At 40.9% G+C, this 16,813-nt stretch overlaps 1 protein-coding gene across 3 annotated transcripts in view; it reads right to left on the bottom strand.

The window, feature by feature from the left end:
- LOC149247169 (uncharacterized) overlaps positions 1-16,420 on the bottom strand; it is a 256,396-nt gene extending 239,976 nt beyond the window's left edge. The window contains exon 1 of one of the 3 annotated variants that reach the window (XM_089458140.1): positions 16,037-16,420. In XM_089458140.1, the coding sequence (XP_089314266.1) occupies positions 16,037-16,124 (88 nt within the window). In that variant the 5' untranslated portion in view covers positions 16,125-16,420. The remainder of the gene's footprint in view (positions 1-16,036) is intronic. The other 2 variants (XM_089458139.1, XM_089458138.1) reach the window with 2 other exon arrangements.
- Positions 16,421-16,813: the final 393 nt, after the last annotated feature.

Genomic DNA, 16,813 nt, shown 5'->3' with positions numbered 1-16,813 from the left:
TAGTTATTATTTTTGTTTCTTCTTTTTTTTCTTGATCCTTTTATATCTTTTTTTTGTAAAAACTTCTTCTTCTTTTTTATAACTTTCTTTCTTTTTCCTTTTTTCCTTTTTTTTAATTAAATTCTTTTTTTTAATGGCCAAAGTCCTGACAACAAAATGGAGAACCTCCAAATACTTCTATGGCTATAATCCTGAATTCCAACAACAATGAACTTGACAAAGGGTTGATGGCCAAAGGTCGGATCACACTAACTCTGTGCAGTGGTTGAGCAGCTAAAGGATTGAACAGCTCTAATACCATGTAACAAACAAGGTTCGTACTCTGCAATAATCTTCAAAAAACTTCGAAGACAAAGACATCCATTGTAGGACAAGTAATAGTATATATATATAATATTTGAATAAAGTGAGATGGCTACAATGAGGGTGAGCGCCTGCTTATATACCTAGGCAGGTAACTCTTCACAAATGGTCATGTCCTTAGAGACATACCTCTTCACTACTAATTATTGTTAATTAATCATTAATAATTATTATTGTTATTTATATTATTTGTATTATTATATATATTTTATTCATAACAGATAGCTTGCATGGCAAGCTCAGCAGACAACAGTGTATGGTACATAGATTCAGGAGCATCCTTCCATATGACTGGGAACAACGAAAATTTCAACCAATTGAAGGAGAAGGACATGCAGTTTCACATTGGGCTAGGGGATGATGGCAAGTATGCAACCAAGGTAGTTGGTATTGTCAATTTTAAGAGGGATTCAGGTAGCTCTCTCCATCTCAGAGATGTCCTCTATGTTCTAGGCCTGAAGAAGAATCTTGTTTCAATGGCTACTCTAGAGTATAAGGGTTCTGATGTCATCTTCAGCAAAGGTAAGGCTTACCTCAAGCACTTATCTTCTGGATGTGTGAAGCAGATAGGTGTGAGGATGAAAAATCTATCCCTGTTGTAGGTTGACACAGGCACAGCCTTGAGCAGCAAGGCAGGAAGTGTGCAGATTAGAGACGTGAAGTTTGAGGACAATAGAGCTCTGAGGGAGTCTTTAAAGCAAGAGAAGATTAGAGTACCTCGAAAGGAGCTACTCGCTCCTAAGAAGGAGCCCCGTACAGTATCACAGATTAAGTCTCAGCCAGGTGGCAAGTGGGCCAACTAGGAGGGGATGAGGAGGAGGAGAGACCAGGACGAGTGGAGGCAACCACTCAGTCAGTGACTCCCAGTACAGCGAGAGTTCAAGCCAGGTGGGCAGACGAGTTGTTTAGGGAGGATCAAGAGGGAATTGGACCTCCCAATACCACATTTAAACAGAGTAAATAGCCACAAAGATATACGAGGTACATGGCACTTGTGACTGAGGTGTAGGCTCAAAGCCTAGGAGCATGGTTGAAAGGTACACGTCTTCAGATCAAATTCTGCAGCCAGAAGAGGGGAATCCCTCTAGTTAAGAGGGAGCAGCTGCAGCAACGAATAACGTGGGGGTGTTGGACGAGGCTCTTCCAGAAGTACCTTCCTCACCAAGAGGGAGTATTGAAAATGTAGCAAGTAAAGGTATTTTGGCTTGTGCCTTGGCCAATGAAGACCTCAATTTGTCTTTCTCTCAATATGAGTGGGAGCTCATGAGTTAGATTTCAGTTAGGATGAGTTTATTTCCAGTTTACTGGAATAATCATCAAGATGGCATGCATAGAGTTGGAGCTTCAGCTAAGTGGAGTCTTCATCAGTTTGACGACAAAACAAAGTGGCAGTTACAATTTCAGTTAGAGCAAGTTAGTCTTCAGTGTTAATTGAAGGAAGAACGTGTTAATACTCCAAATGTTGATTGGAGAGAGAAAGAGTAACACTCTCAGTTAACTCACAATCAAAACTCGATCTTCTAGATTTGAACTGGGTCTCCTTGTATGCTCGAATTGGGTCTATGAAGAGGAGGACGAAGGCACAGAAAATCACAAGTGTGTGCACAAGTTTGTGAGATCATCTTTGATTTTGGAGAGCACAGAATTGAGAGCTTGTGTCCTAAGAAATAGGAGATCACAGGTGCGCAAGAGAATAGGAGGATATAGGAGATTGTGTGTGTGTAGATTTGAAGAAGCTTGTGTCCTAAGAAATAGGAGACCACAAGTGCATAAGAGAATAGGAGGATTTGCGCTACAAAATAGGAGCCAGGCTTGCTCTAGGAAATAGGAGGATTTGCACAAGGATGTAGGAGGCTTCTAGTGCGCAAAGATCAAGGAGAAGGGATAAGGAATTGCAAGGGCAAGTCAAGGTATTCAGCTGAGGAACAACTGCGAGTTAGAGGGTCGAGATCAAGCAGTGATCAAGGTAGGCCGAGATCAATTGTATCAACTGAGATTAGTGAGAAGAAGAACGCTTTCTCAAAGACAGATTGCTTTTTAATAGATCCAATTGCTCAAGAACAATCAATAAAATACCACAAAAAAGAACGCAATTTTTCCCTTTTGGGTTTCCTTGGTAAACAAGCGTGTCAATTTGTATGATGTGTTTTTATTTCTGGTGTTTTATTCCGTTGCTTATAAATTGTTAAGAATCTTTGTATCTTGGTGAAAGTAAATTTAGTTTCAGTTTCAGTTGCCTTGTTTTCAGTTATTCATCTAAGTAGTTGTAGAGTTCCATGGAAATTTAACATATGCCTCAGAACAATTGTGCCAAACAAATGAGAGAAAGGAAGGAATTGGCTAGGGTGCGATCTATTGAAGGAAGTGTAACTAGGTTCGGTCTTCATAAATTTACTTTTAATGTTTGTACTTATTTAAGAAAAGAAATATTTTTTTATAATATATGTCAATGACTTTCTTGCTCATTGAAGTAGGTCTAGCACATGTAAAAGTGCTATAGGTGAGTCAAATAGTCAAGAGAAAATATTGAAGGCCTTAAGGGCATGTTACACCATGTATAAATATATATTAAAGTCAAAAGATAACCTCCAAGCAAAGTCAAGTCTACTCCTATGCAATGGCACCTTAAAGAAGTTCCTTCAAGCATGCTACACCACCATGAAAACTATCCAAAGTCTGCTCAACAAATCAGCATCCAAACAGCCCTCAAAGTCAGCCTAAATGGAGGGGCAGTCCTCTATTTATAGAGGTTGTCCACTCCAAATATAACGCATAACTTGAGCTCTAAAATCCGCAAGGGATAGAAGAAAAAAAAACGAAGAAAGCCAAGGTAAAAGGTCTACAAGGTGCAATGAAGAAAGAAGAAGGGACAGCGAAGGTACAGGACTATTTCTAGGGCTAGAAACAATCACACGTGCGAGGAAGAGGAGGAGAAATCTACGAGTATGACAACAGGGACAAACAATCCATAGTTTTGTGTTGTTTGGGTTTGACTCTAGACTCACAAGGTCTCTCAAGACAAGCGAAGGAGCCCCTCTCTCTAGCGAAGGAAGAAAGACCCTAATACACTAAGGGTACTCTCCACACGTGCGAGAAACTAGGGCAGCAAAATAGCAGAACAGTCATACACTCAAGAAGGATCTCGGTTCGTCAAAGATACTCTTGAGCAAGAGTAACACTTCATTTAGAAGACTCATTCAAGGAAGGTCTAACTCTAGACAAGAATCATAGCAAGAAGTGCCGAAAACAGGAGGACGAAGTGTCGGGGTATATGGTGCAAAAAGGAGTGGAGACTTGACTTGTGCTTGGAGGATCTCTTTGTCAGGGGTCTAGGGTTTGGCATTGATCAATAGAAGCTTCAATAAGAGAAATTCACTAAAGGGTTTTCCTCTCAAGAGAAGAGAGGTTTTGGCCCTGGCAGAGAGCCAACATCTTGTGTTCTTGTTTTTATGTTTTGGTAGCAGTTTGATGAAGTACACACATATGCACTAATAAGAAGAAGAAGAAGAATAAGCTAACAAGAAAAGTAAAAAGACTCCACAAATTGTTATCAAGTAATGAAGAATCACACTACACTACTTTGCCCTAGATTCTTCAACACGATCATCACCACTAAAACCAATCAAAAGGAGATAGGGGTCTTACAACCCTCAGAGCCTCAACTCGTGAAATAGAGATATCCAACCAAATCAATGATGAGAAAATGATTTCTCCTCTCTCTTATTTATAGATTCCTTATGAGGTCTCTTTTCCTTATTTTAATGTGAGGGGTTACAAGTTTTCCTCCACTTAGCCCCAATTCTGGCTTCCTCCATAAGTTTTGCCCCAATTATCTCAATTTACCCAATGTTGCCCAAAAATCATTGGAAAACGGTTTCCCCCTTTATCATTGACTATAGCCTACGGGGTTGGATAGGTTATTTCGTCCTCCTTTGGCCAATTAATTACTAGGGAACATTACATTTTGTGTACACTTAAGTCAAACTTTACTCAACACTACTACCAAGCAAATTAACTTGGTCTCAAGTTCTCTTTGTGGCACATTGACCTTGTAAACAAAGAATCAAACCTACAAGTATCTGATGGCCATAATTTGACAATCACATAACTCGCTACCTATTCATTACCTAGCAAGTCCAAATCATGGGAAAACATAAAAGTTATTGGCATCAAACATAAATTTTAAAAAAAAAAAAACCCATTTTGAATCATTTATGTTGCCATTATTTTGTCAAATTTTTGTCCTGTTTGAATTGAACTCTTACACTCCAACCTTACCAAGTCATTTGTCAAGACATGCTTTTGGCATTATTCCATATCCAATGCATCCCATATATTATCTAGATTTAGTGCACCATACATAAAGTGTGGATGGATCCCCCCACCCTCACCGAAGCTATGGAGCACCTTATCTCTTGTCGCAATTAATGTGCTTATTGGTGCTAAAGTAAATTGTCATAGAATTGTCAGTAGGCAAGCAAACAATAAATGATGAATAGAAAATCAAGGAAGGATTAGATGCTAGCAAACATGACATTTGTTTCCACATGAAAATGCCAAGTTAAATCCATCACACAATCTACCATTAACCAATGAAAGGTCCATCAATAAACAAAAATAAAACAGGGGAAGACACCATAAACATCTCTAGATCTTTTTATTCATGCACAAAATACTAAGTAACTATAAAAAGCAAAATACATGGAGCCTCCCCTTCTCATGGCTAGCAAAGGGATCAAAATTTATCCCTAACCCTAGACTCTCATGCACCCATTCCACCCACAATGCAATGAAAGATGATCAAACACAATAAATAAACAACCATGCCAACACTATAAAAATCATCTCAACAAAGTGCATATGAAAGAATAGTCAAGATCCCACTAAGAAGGCAATAAATGCTCACCTCCGAATTATAATTTTTTGACGACGTCTGGGAGAAGCGATGGACGAGCTCTGGCGATTTGAACCTGCTTCCCGCGCGCCTGCTCCTGCCCCCCAGGCCCTGCCTGGCTGGGCCTCTGCTCTCCTCGATCCCCTCTCGTCTTTGTCTGTTCCGCTGGTCCCTGTCGTTGGGGCCCAGCCTTTGCTCCTTCCCTGCGCTGATCTTCTCCCGCAGCCCCCTGCGGGCCACTCTCTTGAATGGCCGGGCTCGCTCCCCCCCCTCCAGACTCTGAGAACCATGAGGAAATATTCGCCTCCCTATTTTCTGAACCAGCAGATGCCAGACCCCGTCCCTCTGTGACCAAGTTCATCAAAAAACTCGATGAAATCCCAGAGGTTAATCTTCCTCCTTCCCTTCCAAGGAAATCTGCAATAACTCTCGCGGAAAGAGGTCTTGTAGGCCAGTTCACTGGCCTCTGGCCCTCTCCGAGATCAGTTCAGAAATGGGTAGAGCGCAACTGGAGCGCGATGATACAAGGGAAGATTGCCATCAGATTCTGCGGACGTGGATATTATACATTTCTCTTTGAATCGAAAGAAGACAAGAACCTCATCTTCAGAAATGGCCCCTATTTCATGGATTCAAGAGGCCTTTACTTGAATAGATGGACTCCGGACTTTGATCCGGAAATGGACATTCCAAATGCAGTTCCAGTATGGGTACGGCTCCCTCACTTGCCGCTTCATTGCTGGGGAGATGAATCAGTAAAGGCAATAGGAAATGCAGTAGGTAAATACATTGATAGATCTGAGCCAAGGGAGAACATGCATGCGTGCGCGAGGATCTGCGTGGAAGTAGATCTAGGGAAAGGTCTGCCGGAAGCTATCAAGATCAAGGTGGACCAATGGACGCATATCCAGCAGTTGGACTACGAGCAGCTTCCCTTCAAATGCAAGGTATGCCACGAGTATGGTCATTTTGCAAATAGATGTAGTAAGTCAAAAATAAATGAATCTGCTGATAATGAGGAAAATCCTGAGGGCTCATGGGAACCAGTAAAAAGGAAAAAGCCTTCCCCCACCCAAGGACCCAACTCCAAAACCCCTCCGGAATCCCTTCCCCCCCCTCCTCCTCCCCCCTCCAGCTCAGCTTTCCCTTCATCCTCCAACCCCTTCGAATCCTTGTCCGTCGAAGAACCTTCTTCCCCTCCCTCTTCCCCCCGTGCAGCTCCCTCTTCCCCCCGCACGATCCCTCCCCCTTCCCCCCCTCCTACCATTGAGAGAATCCTTACCAGAAACAAATCGAAAGAAGCTAGTCAATCCACAGACCCTCCGAGAAAACCTGGCCGAAAGTCAAATAAAGAGCTCAGAGATGAAACAGCGGCAAAAGAGATGGCAACGGGAGCGCAACAACCAATGGACTCATACTTAGGCAAGCTAAAAGGGAGTGGAGAAAAAGTAAAGGAGAAGAGTGGACCTCACCCAACAAATGGTAAATAATGATCTTGGTCTCTTGGAATTGTAGGGGGATGGGCTCTCCCTTAAAACTAAAAGCAATCAGGGATTTATTAAAACAGGAGCAGCCAGACCTTCTCCTCATCCAGGAGACCAAAATTACTGAACAGGACTTTCAAAAACAACTCCAAAACTCCAAAAACTTCACAGGTGTATCAATAGGTTCAGAAGGTGCTTCAGGAGGAATAGGAACAATATGGAATAAGAATAAATGGGAAATCATCAATTCTCAATTCTGCAACTGGTGGGTCAGAACAGACTTGAAAAACAAAGGAACTCAGGAAATCTACTATATCTATAATATATATGCCCCAAACCATTATAGGGACAAAGGCCGCTGTTGGGACACCATAGCCTCAGATCTCCAATCCGTGCAAAACAGGAATATAATTCTGGGAGGAGACATGAATGTAATAAGAAACGTGGATGAAAAGTTAGGAGGAAACTACCTTGCAGATCCCTCAAGAGACATGCTAGAAACCATAATACAGTCTCACAATCTGATTGACATTCCTCTATCCAACGGGAAATACACATGGAGTAATAAAAGATCTGGCTACCACAATATTAAAGAGAGATTGGATAGATTTTTGCTACAGGAAGGAATTGCAGCAAGTTTTCAGTCCATTAAGAGTCAATTAATTCATGCTTCGGCCTCAGATCACAAGCCTGTGATTCTAAATCTGGACAAAGGCAGAAACTTGGGGCCACTCCCCTTCAAATATAATAAAACTTGGGATCTTCAAGAAGAATTTCGCACCCTCATTCAAAACCAGTGGGCCAAGGAGGTAAACGGATCGCCCTACTATATCTGGGAAACGAAATTAAAATACCTAAGAGCAGTCATCAAACAGTGGGCAAAGGAAGCAGCGATCTTGGAAAATAAAAAAAAAATCAGATCTACTCACGAAGATGGAGCAGTGGAATAAAGATAAAGAGAACATACAATACACAAGTGAAGACTTAGAGCAGGAAAAAGAAATGTATAGGGAACTCTATCGACAAAATAGAGTAGAGGAAGAGGATCAAAGACAGAAATCCCGGTGCCTTTGGCTGAAAGCCGGAGACAAAAATACATCCTTTTTCCACAACAATATCAAACTCAGGCGAGCTGGAAACCAGATAGATAAAATAGAGGCTGAGGGAAAAGAGATCATCGACCAAGAAGAAATTAAAGAAGCAGCATTCAATCACTTTAAATCCCTTCTTTCCGCTGCTCCTCAGCAAACGGACAGCTCTGAATTCCTTAGTGCAGTAGAGAGCAAAATATCAGATACTCAAAACAAAGAGTTGGACCAGGACATTACAGAAGAGGAAATTCGTGCAGCAACCTTTAGTATGCAGCAGGATAAGGCCCCGGGTCCGGATGGGTTCACGGTTGCCTTCTATCGAAATCATTGGGAAACAATCAAAAAAGACTTGGTGCGGATGGTAAAGAATGTTTTCAAAAACCATAAGATGGGAGAAAATACCAAGTCTTCCCACATAGCCCTGATCCCTAAGGAAGCGAATCCTCTCTCGTTTGACAGGTTCCGCCCCATATCCTTATGTAATGTTTCTTACAAGATTGTAACAAAAATTCTAGCCAATAGGCTAAAAAAACTCCTTCCTCTCTTAATATCTGAAAACCAGGGAGGCTTTGTTCCGAGCAGGCAAATAACCGACAATGTCATATTGATCCAAGAAGCTATCCACAGCAGCCTAAACAGAGGAGAACGAGGGATGATAATCAAACTCGACATGGCAAATGCTTTTGATAGAGTTGACCACTCCTTTCTAACAGCAGCACTCAAAAAATTCGGGATTTCAAAAAACTTCATAAGCATTATCAATGGGTGCATCTCCAACCCTTGGACCGCTCCCCTGATTAATGGTCGCCCCAGCAAATACTTTAGAAGCTCCAGGGGGCTGAGACAAGGTTGTCCTCTCTCCCCATTCTTATACATCATAATGGCTGAGACTTTGAGTATTCATCTAGAACATCTTCGCAGACAAAAAGAGATCACTGGAATCTGTATAGAAAGAGGGATCAAAGAGATCAACCATTCGCTCTTCGCGGATGACACACTTCTCATTGGGGGAGCTTCCAGCTTAATGGCAAAACGATTCAAGAAAGTGTTGGATGCCTTTCTAGCAGTTTCAGGAGGGAAGTTGAACAACAGAAAATGCAAGATATATACTTGGAATGTCCCCCTTCAAATACAGCAAAGAATATCTTTGATACTGGACATTCCAGTGCAAAGGAACTGGAGCTTCTTTTCCTATTTAGGTCTGCCTCTTGCTAAAGAAACAGTCAAGGCTGAGATTTGGGTCAAACACATAGAAAAGATGAGAGGCCTCCTTCAGAGTTGGGGAGTGTCTTGGCTCAATTTGGCAGGCAGAACGATCCTTATTAAGGCCATTCTCTCAGCCCTTCCAATTTATCAATATGCGGTCATCATGGCCCCGGCCAATACTCATAAACATATGGAACTCATCTTGCGAAGCTTTCTATGGCAGGGAGGAAAACAGGAGTCCAAGAAATTTAGCCTTGTCAAATGGGATCAGGTAACCCTACCATATGAAAAGGGAGGCCTATCCATTAAAATCCCAAGCCTCTCCAATCGGGCTTTGGGTTTTAAATTGATCTGGAGAATTCTTTCTGGCAAAGGATCGTGGTGGGTGGAGGTCATAAAAAGGAAATATCTCAGAGGCACGAACTCTAATCTTCTTACTGAATCAATAGTTGACAGATCCTGCACCCCGGTATGGAAACTCATTAAAAAAGTGCTTCCCCAATTCCGAGAAAACACATCCAAACTACCTGGAAATGGTAAGGACACCAATATTTGGTCAGATAGAATTATGGGCTCTAAGCCGAGAAACCTTCTCCAAGCTTTCCGACCTCTGCAGATATGGATGGAAGAAAGAAATCTAACCACCTTGTTCGATATATCAATATGGAACCAAAACAAATGGCAGGACTGGAAGGATCTCCAAACCCCCATTGACCTCAGAGATCTTTGGTCCAATCTCAAGTCCTCTCTCTCTGGTTCTGCGCCTATCAATATTGGGATTGAAGACAGGTATATTTGGGACTCCAGTGGAGGGAAATTCACGGTAAAAGAGGGATACAAAACATTGCAGGCCACAACTCATTCAGCAAATTGGAACCTCTTCACAACTGTCTGGAAATCAGAGTGTCTTCCAAAGATTAAACATTTCAATTGGACCCTCCTGAAAGGCAAGATCCTTACTGCTGAGAATCTAAGGAAAAGAGGAATCTTGGGACCATCAATGTGCTGCTTCTGTCGTGCAGAGGAGGAAAACATTCAGCACATTTTCTTACTCTGTCCCTTTGCTCAGAGCTGCTGGAAGCAGGTGACAAGCCCCATGGAAATTAGCGAAAGTTTTGATCAGATCTCCTCTCTTCAGAAAAATTGGGGGAAATGTTATCCCTTTCCCAGGAAAGGCAAACACAACATCAGTAGAATGTGGAAATGTATTCCAGCCACACTATGCTGGCATCTTTGGCTAGCCAGGAACAACTATGTCTTCAATAACAAAAAGCCCAACATGGCCAGTATCCTTGCTAAAACAACTGCCACCATCTCTGAAACAATAAGCACAAACTTCATAGCCCTTCCAGATCAATCAAGCTGGCATCAAGAAGAGATGGATTGGTACAATAAATTCAGCCTCAGTCACACCAAAAATCAATATTCCCAAGCAAAAGCACACAAGAAAAGGATGCACTGGAAACTCAGAGGATCCAAGGAAGAGGTTAACCAGTGGATTCTAGACCAGAAGCGCCCTACACTCCATTTTGATGGCGCCTCCAAGAATAACCCAGGGAAAGCTGGAGCAGGGGGCATCATAAAAAACCATAATGGGAAAACTATCCTAAGCTATGAATGGGGTCTGGGGAAAGTCTCCAACAACGTGGCTGAAGCGTACAGCCTCCTTCTCGGCACCTCAATTCTGAATAGATTGGGAATCAGAAATGCAATCATTCTGGGGGACTCGGCCATTGTTATCGCAGCCTTGGTTTCGGGAACAGAGTTTAATAAAGCAGCCCTTAACAATATAAAGCTTAGGATACAGGACAATCTCAGGAATATGGGAGAACCAATGTTCAAGCATGTCTTAAGAGAAAACAACACTGAAGCGGATTTTTTCGCCTCCAAGGCCGTCAGCAGACAGAGTGGACAGATCAGAGAAAATGAGCGCATATATGTCAAAGCAATCCCATAGCAGTATAAGCTGTCAGACAACCCCTCTGAACAGCAACATCAGTATACTTCTGAAAACAAGTCATATCAGCTGTCATGCACCTCTTGACTTTCTCTCCCGCAATCTCGACAAGCCAATCCCAACCCGCCCCATCGAGAACTGTGTAACATCTCCCTTCCATTATACATCCTGGCTTGCTCCAAAGACCCGATCACACCATGTTTCACGTGATCCCTTCTCTCGGAATCCTGGCAAATGTCCCCCCTCAATCCTTATCGACTGCACCAAGGATTTCACGAATGATCCGGAGTCTGCCCAAATCCATGAAAATATTTTGCACCTCCAGCACGCCCAGCCTTCCTTGATGTTATATACTCCCCCTCCTCCCCTCGCCCACCTCAGAACTCTTTCGCCCTCTCAGAAGCAGAGCAGAGAAGCAGTGCCCGGCTCCCTGCCCTCAGAAGTCCTCAACAACAGAAGCAGTAAGCAGCCTTGCTCTCCCAAGCATCCTTCGTCACACATTTGGATCCAGAAGCTCTGCAACAAGCGAGGCAGCTCCCAAAGCAACATTGAAGTGCGCTTTCCTACTAAAGCATACAGGTATAACTTGTGTTATTTACAGGCTCATTTATCGCTGACTCTCCTCTCCTTTAAGGCTGTCTTCCTAGCCATGGCAGAGACTTCAGAAAACAGAATGCAGAACGAGACTCAGGAAGGCCGAGATCATCCGGAGAACCCGCTGGATCGTGTGCTTGGCAACAATACTTGCACACTCTGCAAACAGCATTGTTTCATGATCGCTAGGTTCATCAAGCACTTTAATGAACTTAAAGAAGACTTCCAGGCAGATAGTCGATCCAAGAGGAAAAAACTGGAAAAGCAAAGAGCCGAGATCGAGAGCCTTAAAGAGAAATGTAAGCACATGGAGGAGGCTATATCTCACATCAAGAACATCACCCAGAGCATGCAAGCTGAGGCATCAACCAAAGCAAGCCTCAAAAAGGAACCTCAGGTCGAAGACTCGGTCAACCAGTTTTGGTAATCAGCCAAATGTCCAGTAAATTTTGCCTACTCGCTGGTCTTTTTGTCAGGCAATATAGCCGCTACTTATTTCAATTTATCCTTTTCAAGTTTAATCTCAAGAAGTCAGGGTCTGCGCACCCATTTTGGACTTCCTCTCTTTTTCTTTTTTCACTCTATGTAACAGCACTCGCTACTAGCAGTTTTTTTACAATATAAAAGTATCCGACCATGTTAAAAAAAAAAAAAATGCTCACCTCCAATACCTCCATCACTGCATAAAGCATTAAATACACCATCCATTAAATCATTTAAGTGTCATACTACCTAATAATGAGAAGGTGACCACAAATCCAATCCTAGAACAAATTGGCACCAACAAGATCCCCCTTCTATCTTTGACTCACCTTACAAGTACACTCTATAAAGTAAAAGTACTATCATTGCAACCATCCTTGCCAAAAAAATCTTCACCTCTCTTAGGGATTTGATTTTTGGGTGCAACCTTTGTCACACGTATAACCATCTTCAAGACTATATGAATGTTCATTCACCTAAATGTTGACATTGGACCATACTCACCCAAATGTCGACTCATTGCTTAAAATTATCAGTCACCGTCTCTATCCTCGTCATGCAAACTCGAGCCAATCTACCAAGAAAGATAGTGCAACCATCAAGGTGATTAACCATGATGTACGCATTCCTAAAGAAATCATTCCAAGCTAATATTGAACCAAAATAAATGTGATAAACACAGGGCTCTCACTAAAGGCATGGTGTTGCACATCATCAATAAAATCCACCACATATTGACCATTGATCCTCTAAATTAACCTCAACTACAAAGTCAAAGTATCCCAAATCCACTACTCTCACATGTTTTGCGTGACGATAGGCTAAATCAAATTACAATGTACTCCTAGGAAACCACCACCATATAATAACTCAAAAATAGGCCACAATCCCTGCTACCAGCCATCAAAACAAAAATATACTACATTAACCAATCAAGAATGGTCCTATAACATCACCTCAATGCTAGCACAGCTGCACAACTACAAGCAAATGATAGGAGGTCATAAATAACCAAACTCTAACTAAACCCATCCTATGATGATGACGAAGGTAACTCACTCGTCCTTTTCATTGTGTTGTAATACAAAATAAGACTCTATGATTCATGAAGAATCATCCAATACAATCCTTCCATGCAGGGTTGATTGTCAATAAAAAGTTAAAACTAAACTAGCAAGCACTAAACTTGGACTTCACGTGACTCAATAAAAACTCAAACCATGATTTCATCGTCATTCTCCATGAAAGCACAAGTCATGAGCACACATATATGCTTATACAGTATTTTATTGAAATTTAAATCTTAGAGGCCTATCATAACTGACTAGTTGGTGGTGCATATCTCCAAAACTGGCATAGAACAAAGATATGAACTAAATTATGCATAAATGCAACCATACAAAATGTAGTCACAACACTCCATCTAATTAAGCCCAAGACACATGCACAAGAGAATAATCTCAATAACATGTGCTCTCCAAGAGAGCTTAAAATGTAAAATATGGTACCATCTAGACTGAGGCACAACCACTGCTAAGGCATAGAAGTTTTACACACTTGTGTCATACTTACCAAGTAAAGGTGCAACTTTCCAAGAGAAAGGTGCAATAAATATATCCCTGAGGTATAAGCTGAAGCATCCAATTACTAAGAGTTTCAAATACCCCACATGAAAGGCACATGAAGGGAAAGTAATTTTTATACAAGTTAGCTCAAGTATGCATTCACCCCCTTTTCCAAATCAAGAAGACCATATGCCAATTCTGTATTGACAAACGCCAAATATTCACCATTCGTATCCCAAAAAACTGAGTGCAAATGGCATGGTATGCCTCTGGTGGTGACCAAACTGACACCAAATCCTGGGCATCACTAATTATTAAATCTATATGCAAAGAAACAATACATGGGGACTATTATGAACACAAGGGCACTACCCCTATTTATCTAGAACATATAACACCCAACAACCAAACCATAAATCTGGCGTGCATAATACTTAATCAGATCACATTGATGAACAGAAGATAGTTCGTTTTTCGAGTGATGAAGTTCTCCTCGACAGCAGTGCGTTGTACCTCGTGATGTTCTCCTTCATCCTCTCAATCGAGCACTCTCCTATGGTAACATAATCAACAAAAATATCTTCAACTATTAAATTCACCCCATGTTCCAATGTCCCAAGCAGACATACACACAAGCCAAGAACTCCCCTCGCTCAGCCTTCCAGAATACCTTCCCGCTCATGACATAATGGGGCGCTCCTTGATAACTATACCCATGTGTACTAAATAGTATTATTTCATAACATAATAGTCTAGCCACCACTTAGGCCCACGTCGAATGCATTGGAGGCATGCCTACATATAAAGAACGAAGTCATAACAGTTCTTTCTCCTCCAGCAAGAACGTGTCCATTGGTACTCGAGGTTTTCTCAAGCATATCATAACGTTGGTGCACTTCATGTCACTTCCCAAGAAAAAAGGAACCAATCGACAATTGTTTCATAAAGAGTGATCCTCTATACCCACTATGGTGCATAAGGGCTAATAATATACTGCCACAAATTAAAATAGAGAGCGAACTCCCAAAAGTCGTAGATGCCCAACCATCAACCCACAAAATCCATTGATACGCTCATTTACCATTAACACCTTTAGTCAAACAGTTTGTTGGCAAACTATCTCCACCTCAACCAAACAACACACCATGCCCAAAAAAACCCAGCAATTGTGTTTTGAACAAAAATAAGTAAACCTTAATAAGCAATATCATATCTTCTAGATCAATCAAACCCAGGAGAAATATATCACCTCCTTCAGCTCGAGACAACAGATCTAGGTTCCAAAGTAAATAAATCAGTCAGTGCCAACTGGGATGTTATACACCCATTCCAACAGAGACAAAAAGTTGCTCAACTCCAGGTTCTTTCTGTGATCTCCCCTCCATGACGATGCTGCCACCCATCCATGAAAGGAAAAAAATAGATAACGCTCCCAGCTATTGCAAAGTTAAATCCATCACATGATCCACCATTAACCAATGAAAAGTCCATCAATAAACTAACGCAAAGGAGGACAGCATTAACAGATACAGATTTTTTATTCAAGCAGAAAAATACTAAGAAACCACAGAAAGCAAATACGTGGAGCCTCCATTGCCCATGGCAGGCAAAGGGAATCAACTCTCTCTTAAACCCTAGACTCTCATACACTCATACCATCAACAATACAAAAGGATGACCACCACAATAAATCAACAACTGTCCCAAAACCCACTGAGGTAATAAATGCTCTCTCCAATACATCTATCACTACATTAAGCATTAAATACACCATCCATTAACTCATTTAGGTTTCATTTAAAGGTAACCACAAATCCAATCCCCAACAGCAATGAAGATTTTTTTCTTTCTGAGCTGGCGAAGTAAAGGCTCAAATGTAACTGAATGTTCAGTAGAGACCAATATTCTTGCCATAGCCTGGGATGGTAGCACCAGCAGGTTACGAATAGAGTGATGGAGCAGAAGATCTCAGTGACTGTATGTTGAGGATTTCTGTTTTATAATTGACTTTGATGCCTAAGTGTTCATACAATGCAAAATATGCAAAATAAATTTATAGAATTTTTTGCACTCTTTGATAACCTGGGGGACACTTGATATTCATATTCAATGTGCATTTCTATGGAGGCTTCAGAGAATGGGTTAACACCAATATTCTCTAACTGTACAAACTAGTCATGTATACCCACGAACGATTAAATCCTTGCAGAGAAATTTTCACAAAATCCATAATTTTGCAAATCAAAATGGAGTCAATGTAGCAAGAGAAAACAATCATCTTTTGAATTAAATGCGTAAAAGATCAAGAAAGCCCTATGGTCAAGAGAGAGAAAAAATGGCGACTGAAAATTTATATGAATTGAAACAAATTTATGCAAAAGCTGATGAATTGGACATACATGGGGAGATTCTCTGTGATAAAGTGGCAGCATTGACAACAGAACGAGTTGGAATCCGCAGCAATAACAACTTGGCGATCTGCATCATCGTCCTCTGAGCCTAAGGAGCTTCTGCAACCCCCCTTCTCTGCGCTTTCAAAACGAATGAAGTGATTGCTTGGGTTCCAGAGTTAATCATTCTCAGCAATTTAACATATCCATTACTTTAAACCTTGTAAAACTCATGTCGTGAATCTTCGATTTCAAGTGTGTTCATGGAGGTCCCTCTATGTCTAACCATTCAAATATTGTGTGTTTCACTCGAAAAGAAATAAATTTCGTTTCAGTTTAGTTTGAAAAAAATTGCAATAGCTCAAGAAAATGTCTCATTCCATGCATTCCGAAACAGAAAAAAGTGCACGAGTGAGTTAGCTTATCATTGTTTCGATCTCATGTGCAAGGTGATAGAACATCCATATTAACTATGGTTTTTTTCTCAAAATTATATTGTTAATTAAACAAAAATAACATTTTTATATTATTATTGACGTTTAAAAAAATCATTTGTGAAAAAAAAAAAAAAAAAAAAAAAAATTATTCCTGATAGTGAACTAATAGTAATTATAATTAATACGTGTGGACAACAATTTAGTTTTGTCAAGTATCAACAATTTCAATTAAATTAATATTTAATATTTTATTATGTCAGTGTAGGTGATATATAGCGACTGCTTGTTGTTAGGGTTTAGATCGTACTGTTGAGAATTTTCTAGTTTTATAAGGTTAATTTTGGTTTTC

Source organism: Pinus tabuliformis, chromosome 7 (genome assembly GCF_031772625.1).
Source record: "Pinus tabuliformis cultivar Carrire ecotype Pingquan chromosome 7, CPIR1, whole genome shotgun sequence".
Taxonomy (NCBI): domain Eukaryota; kingdom Viridiplantae; phylum Streptophyta; class Pinopsida; order Pinales; family Pinaceae; genus Pinus; species Pinus tabuliformis.
The sequence above is the reverse complement of the archived record's forward strand: the minus strand, read 5'-3'. Positions and strand labels throughout refer to the sequence as shown.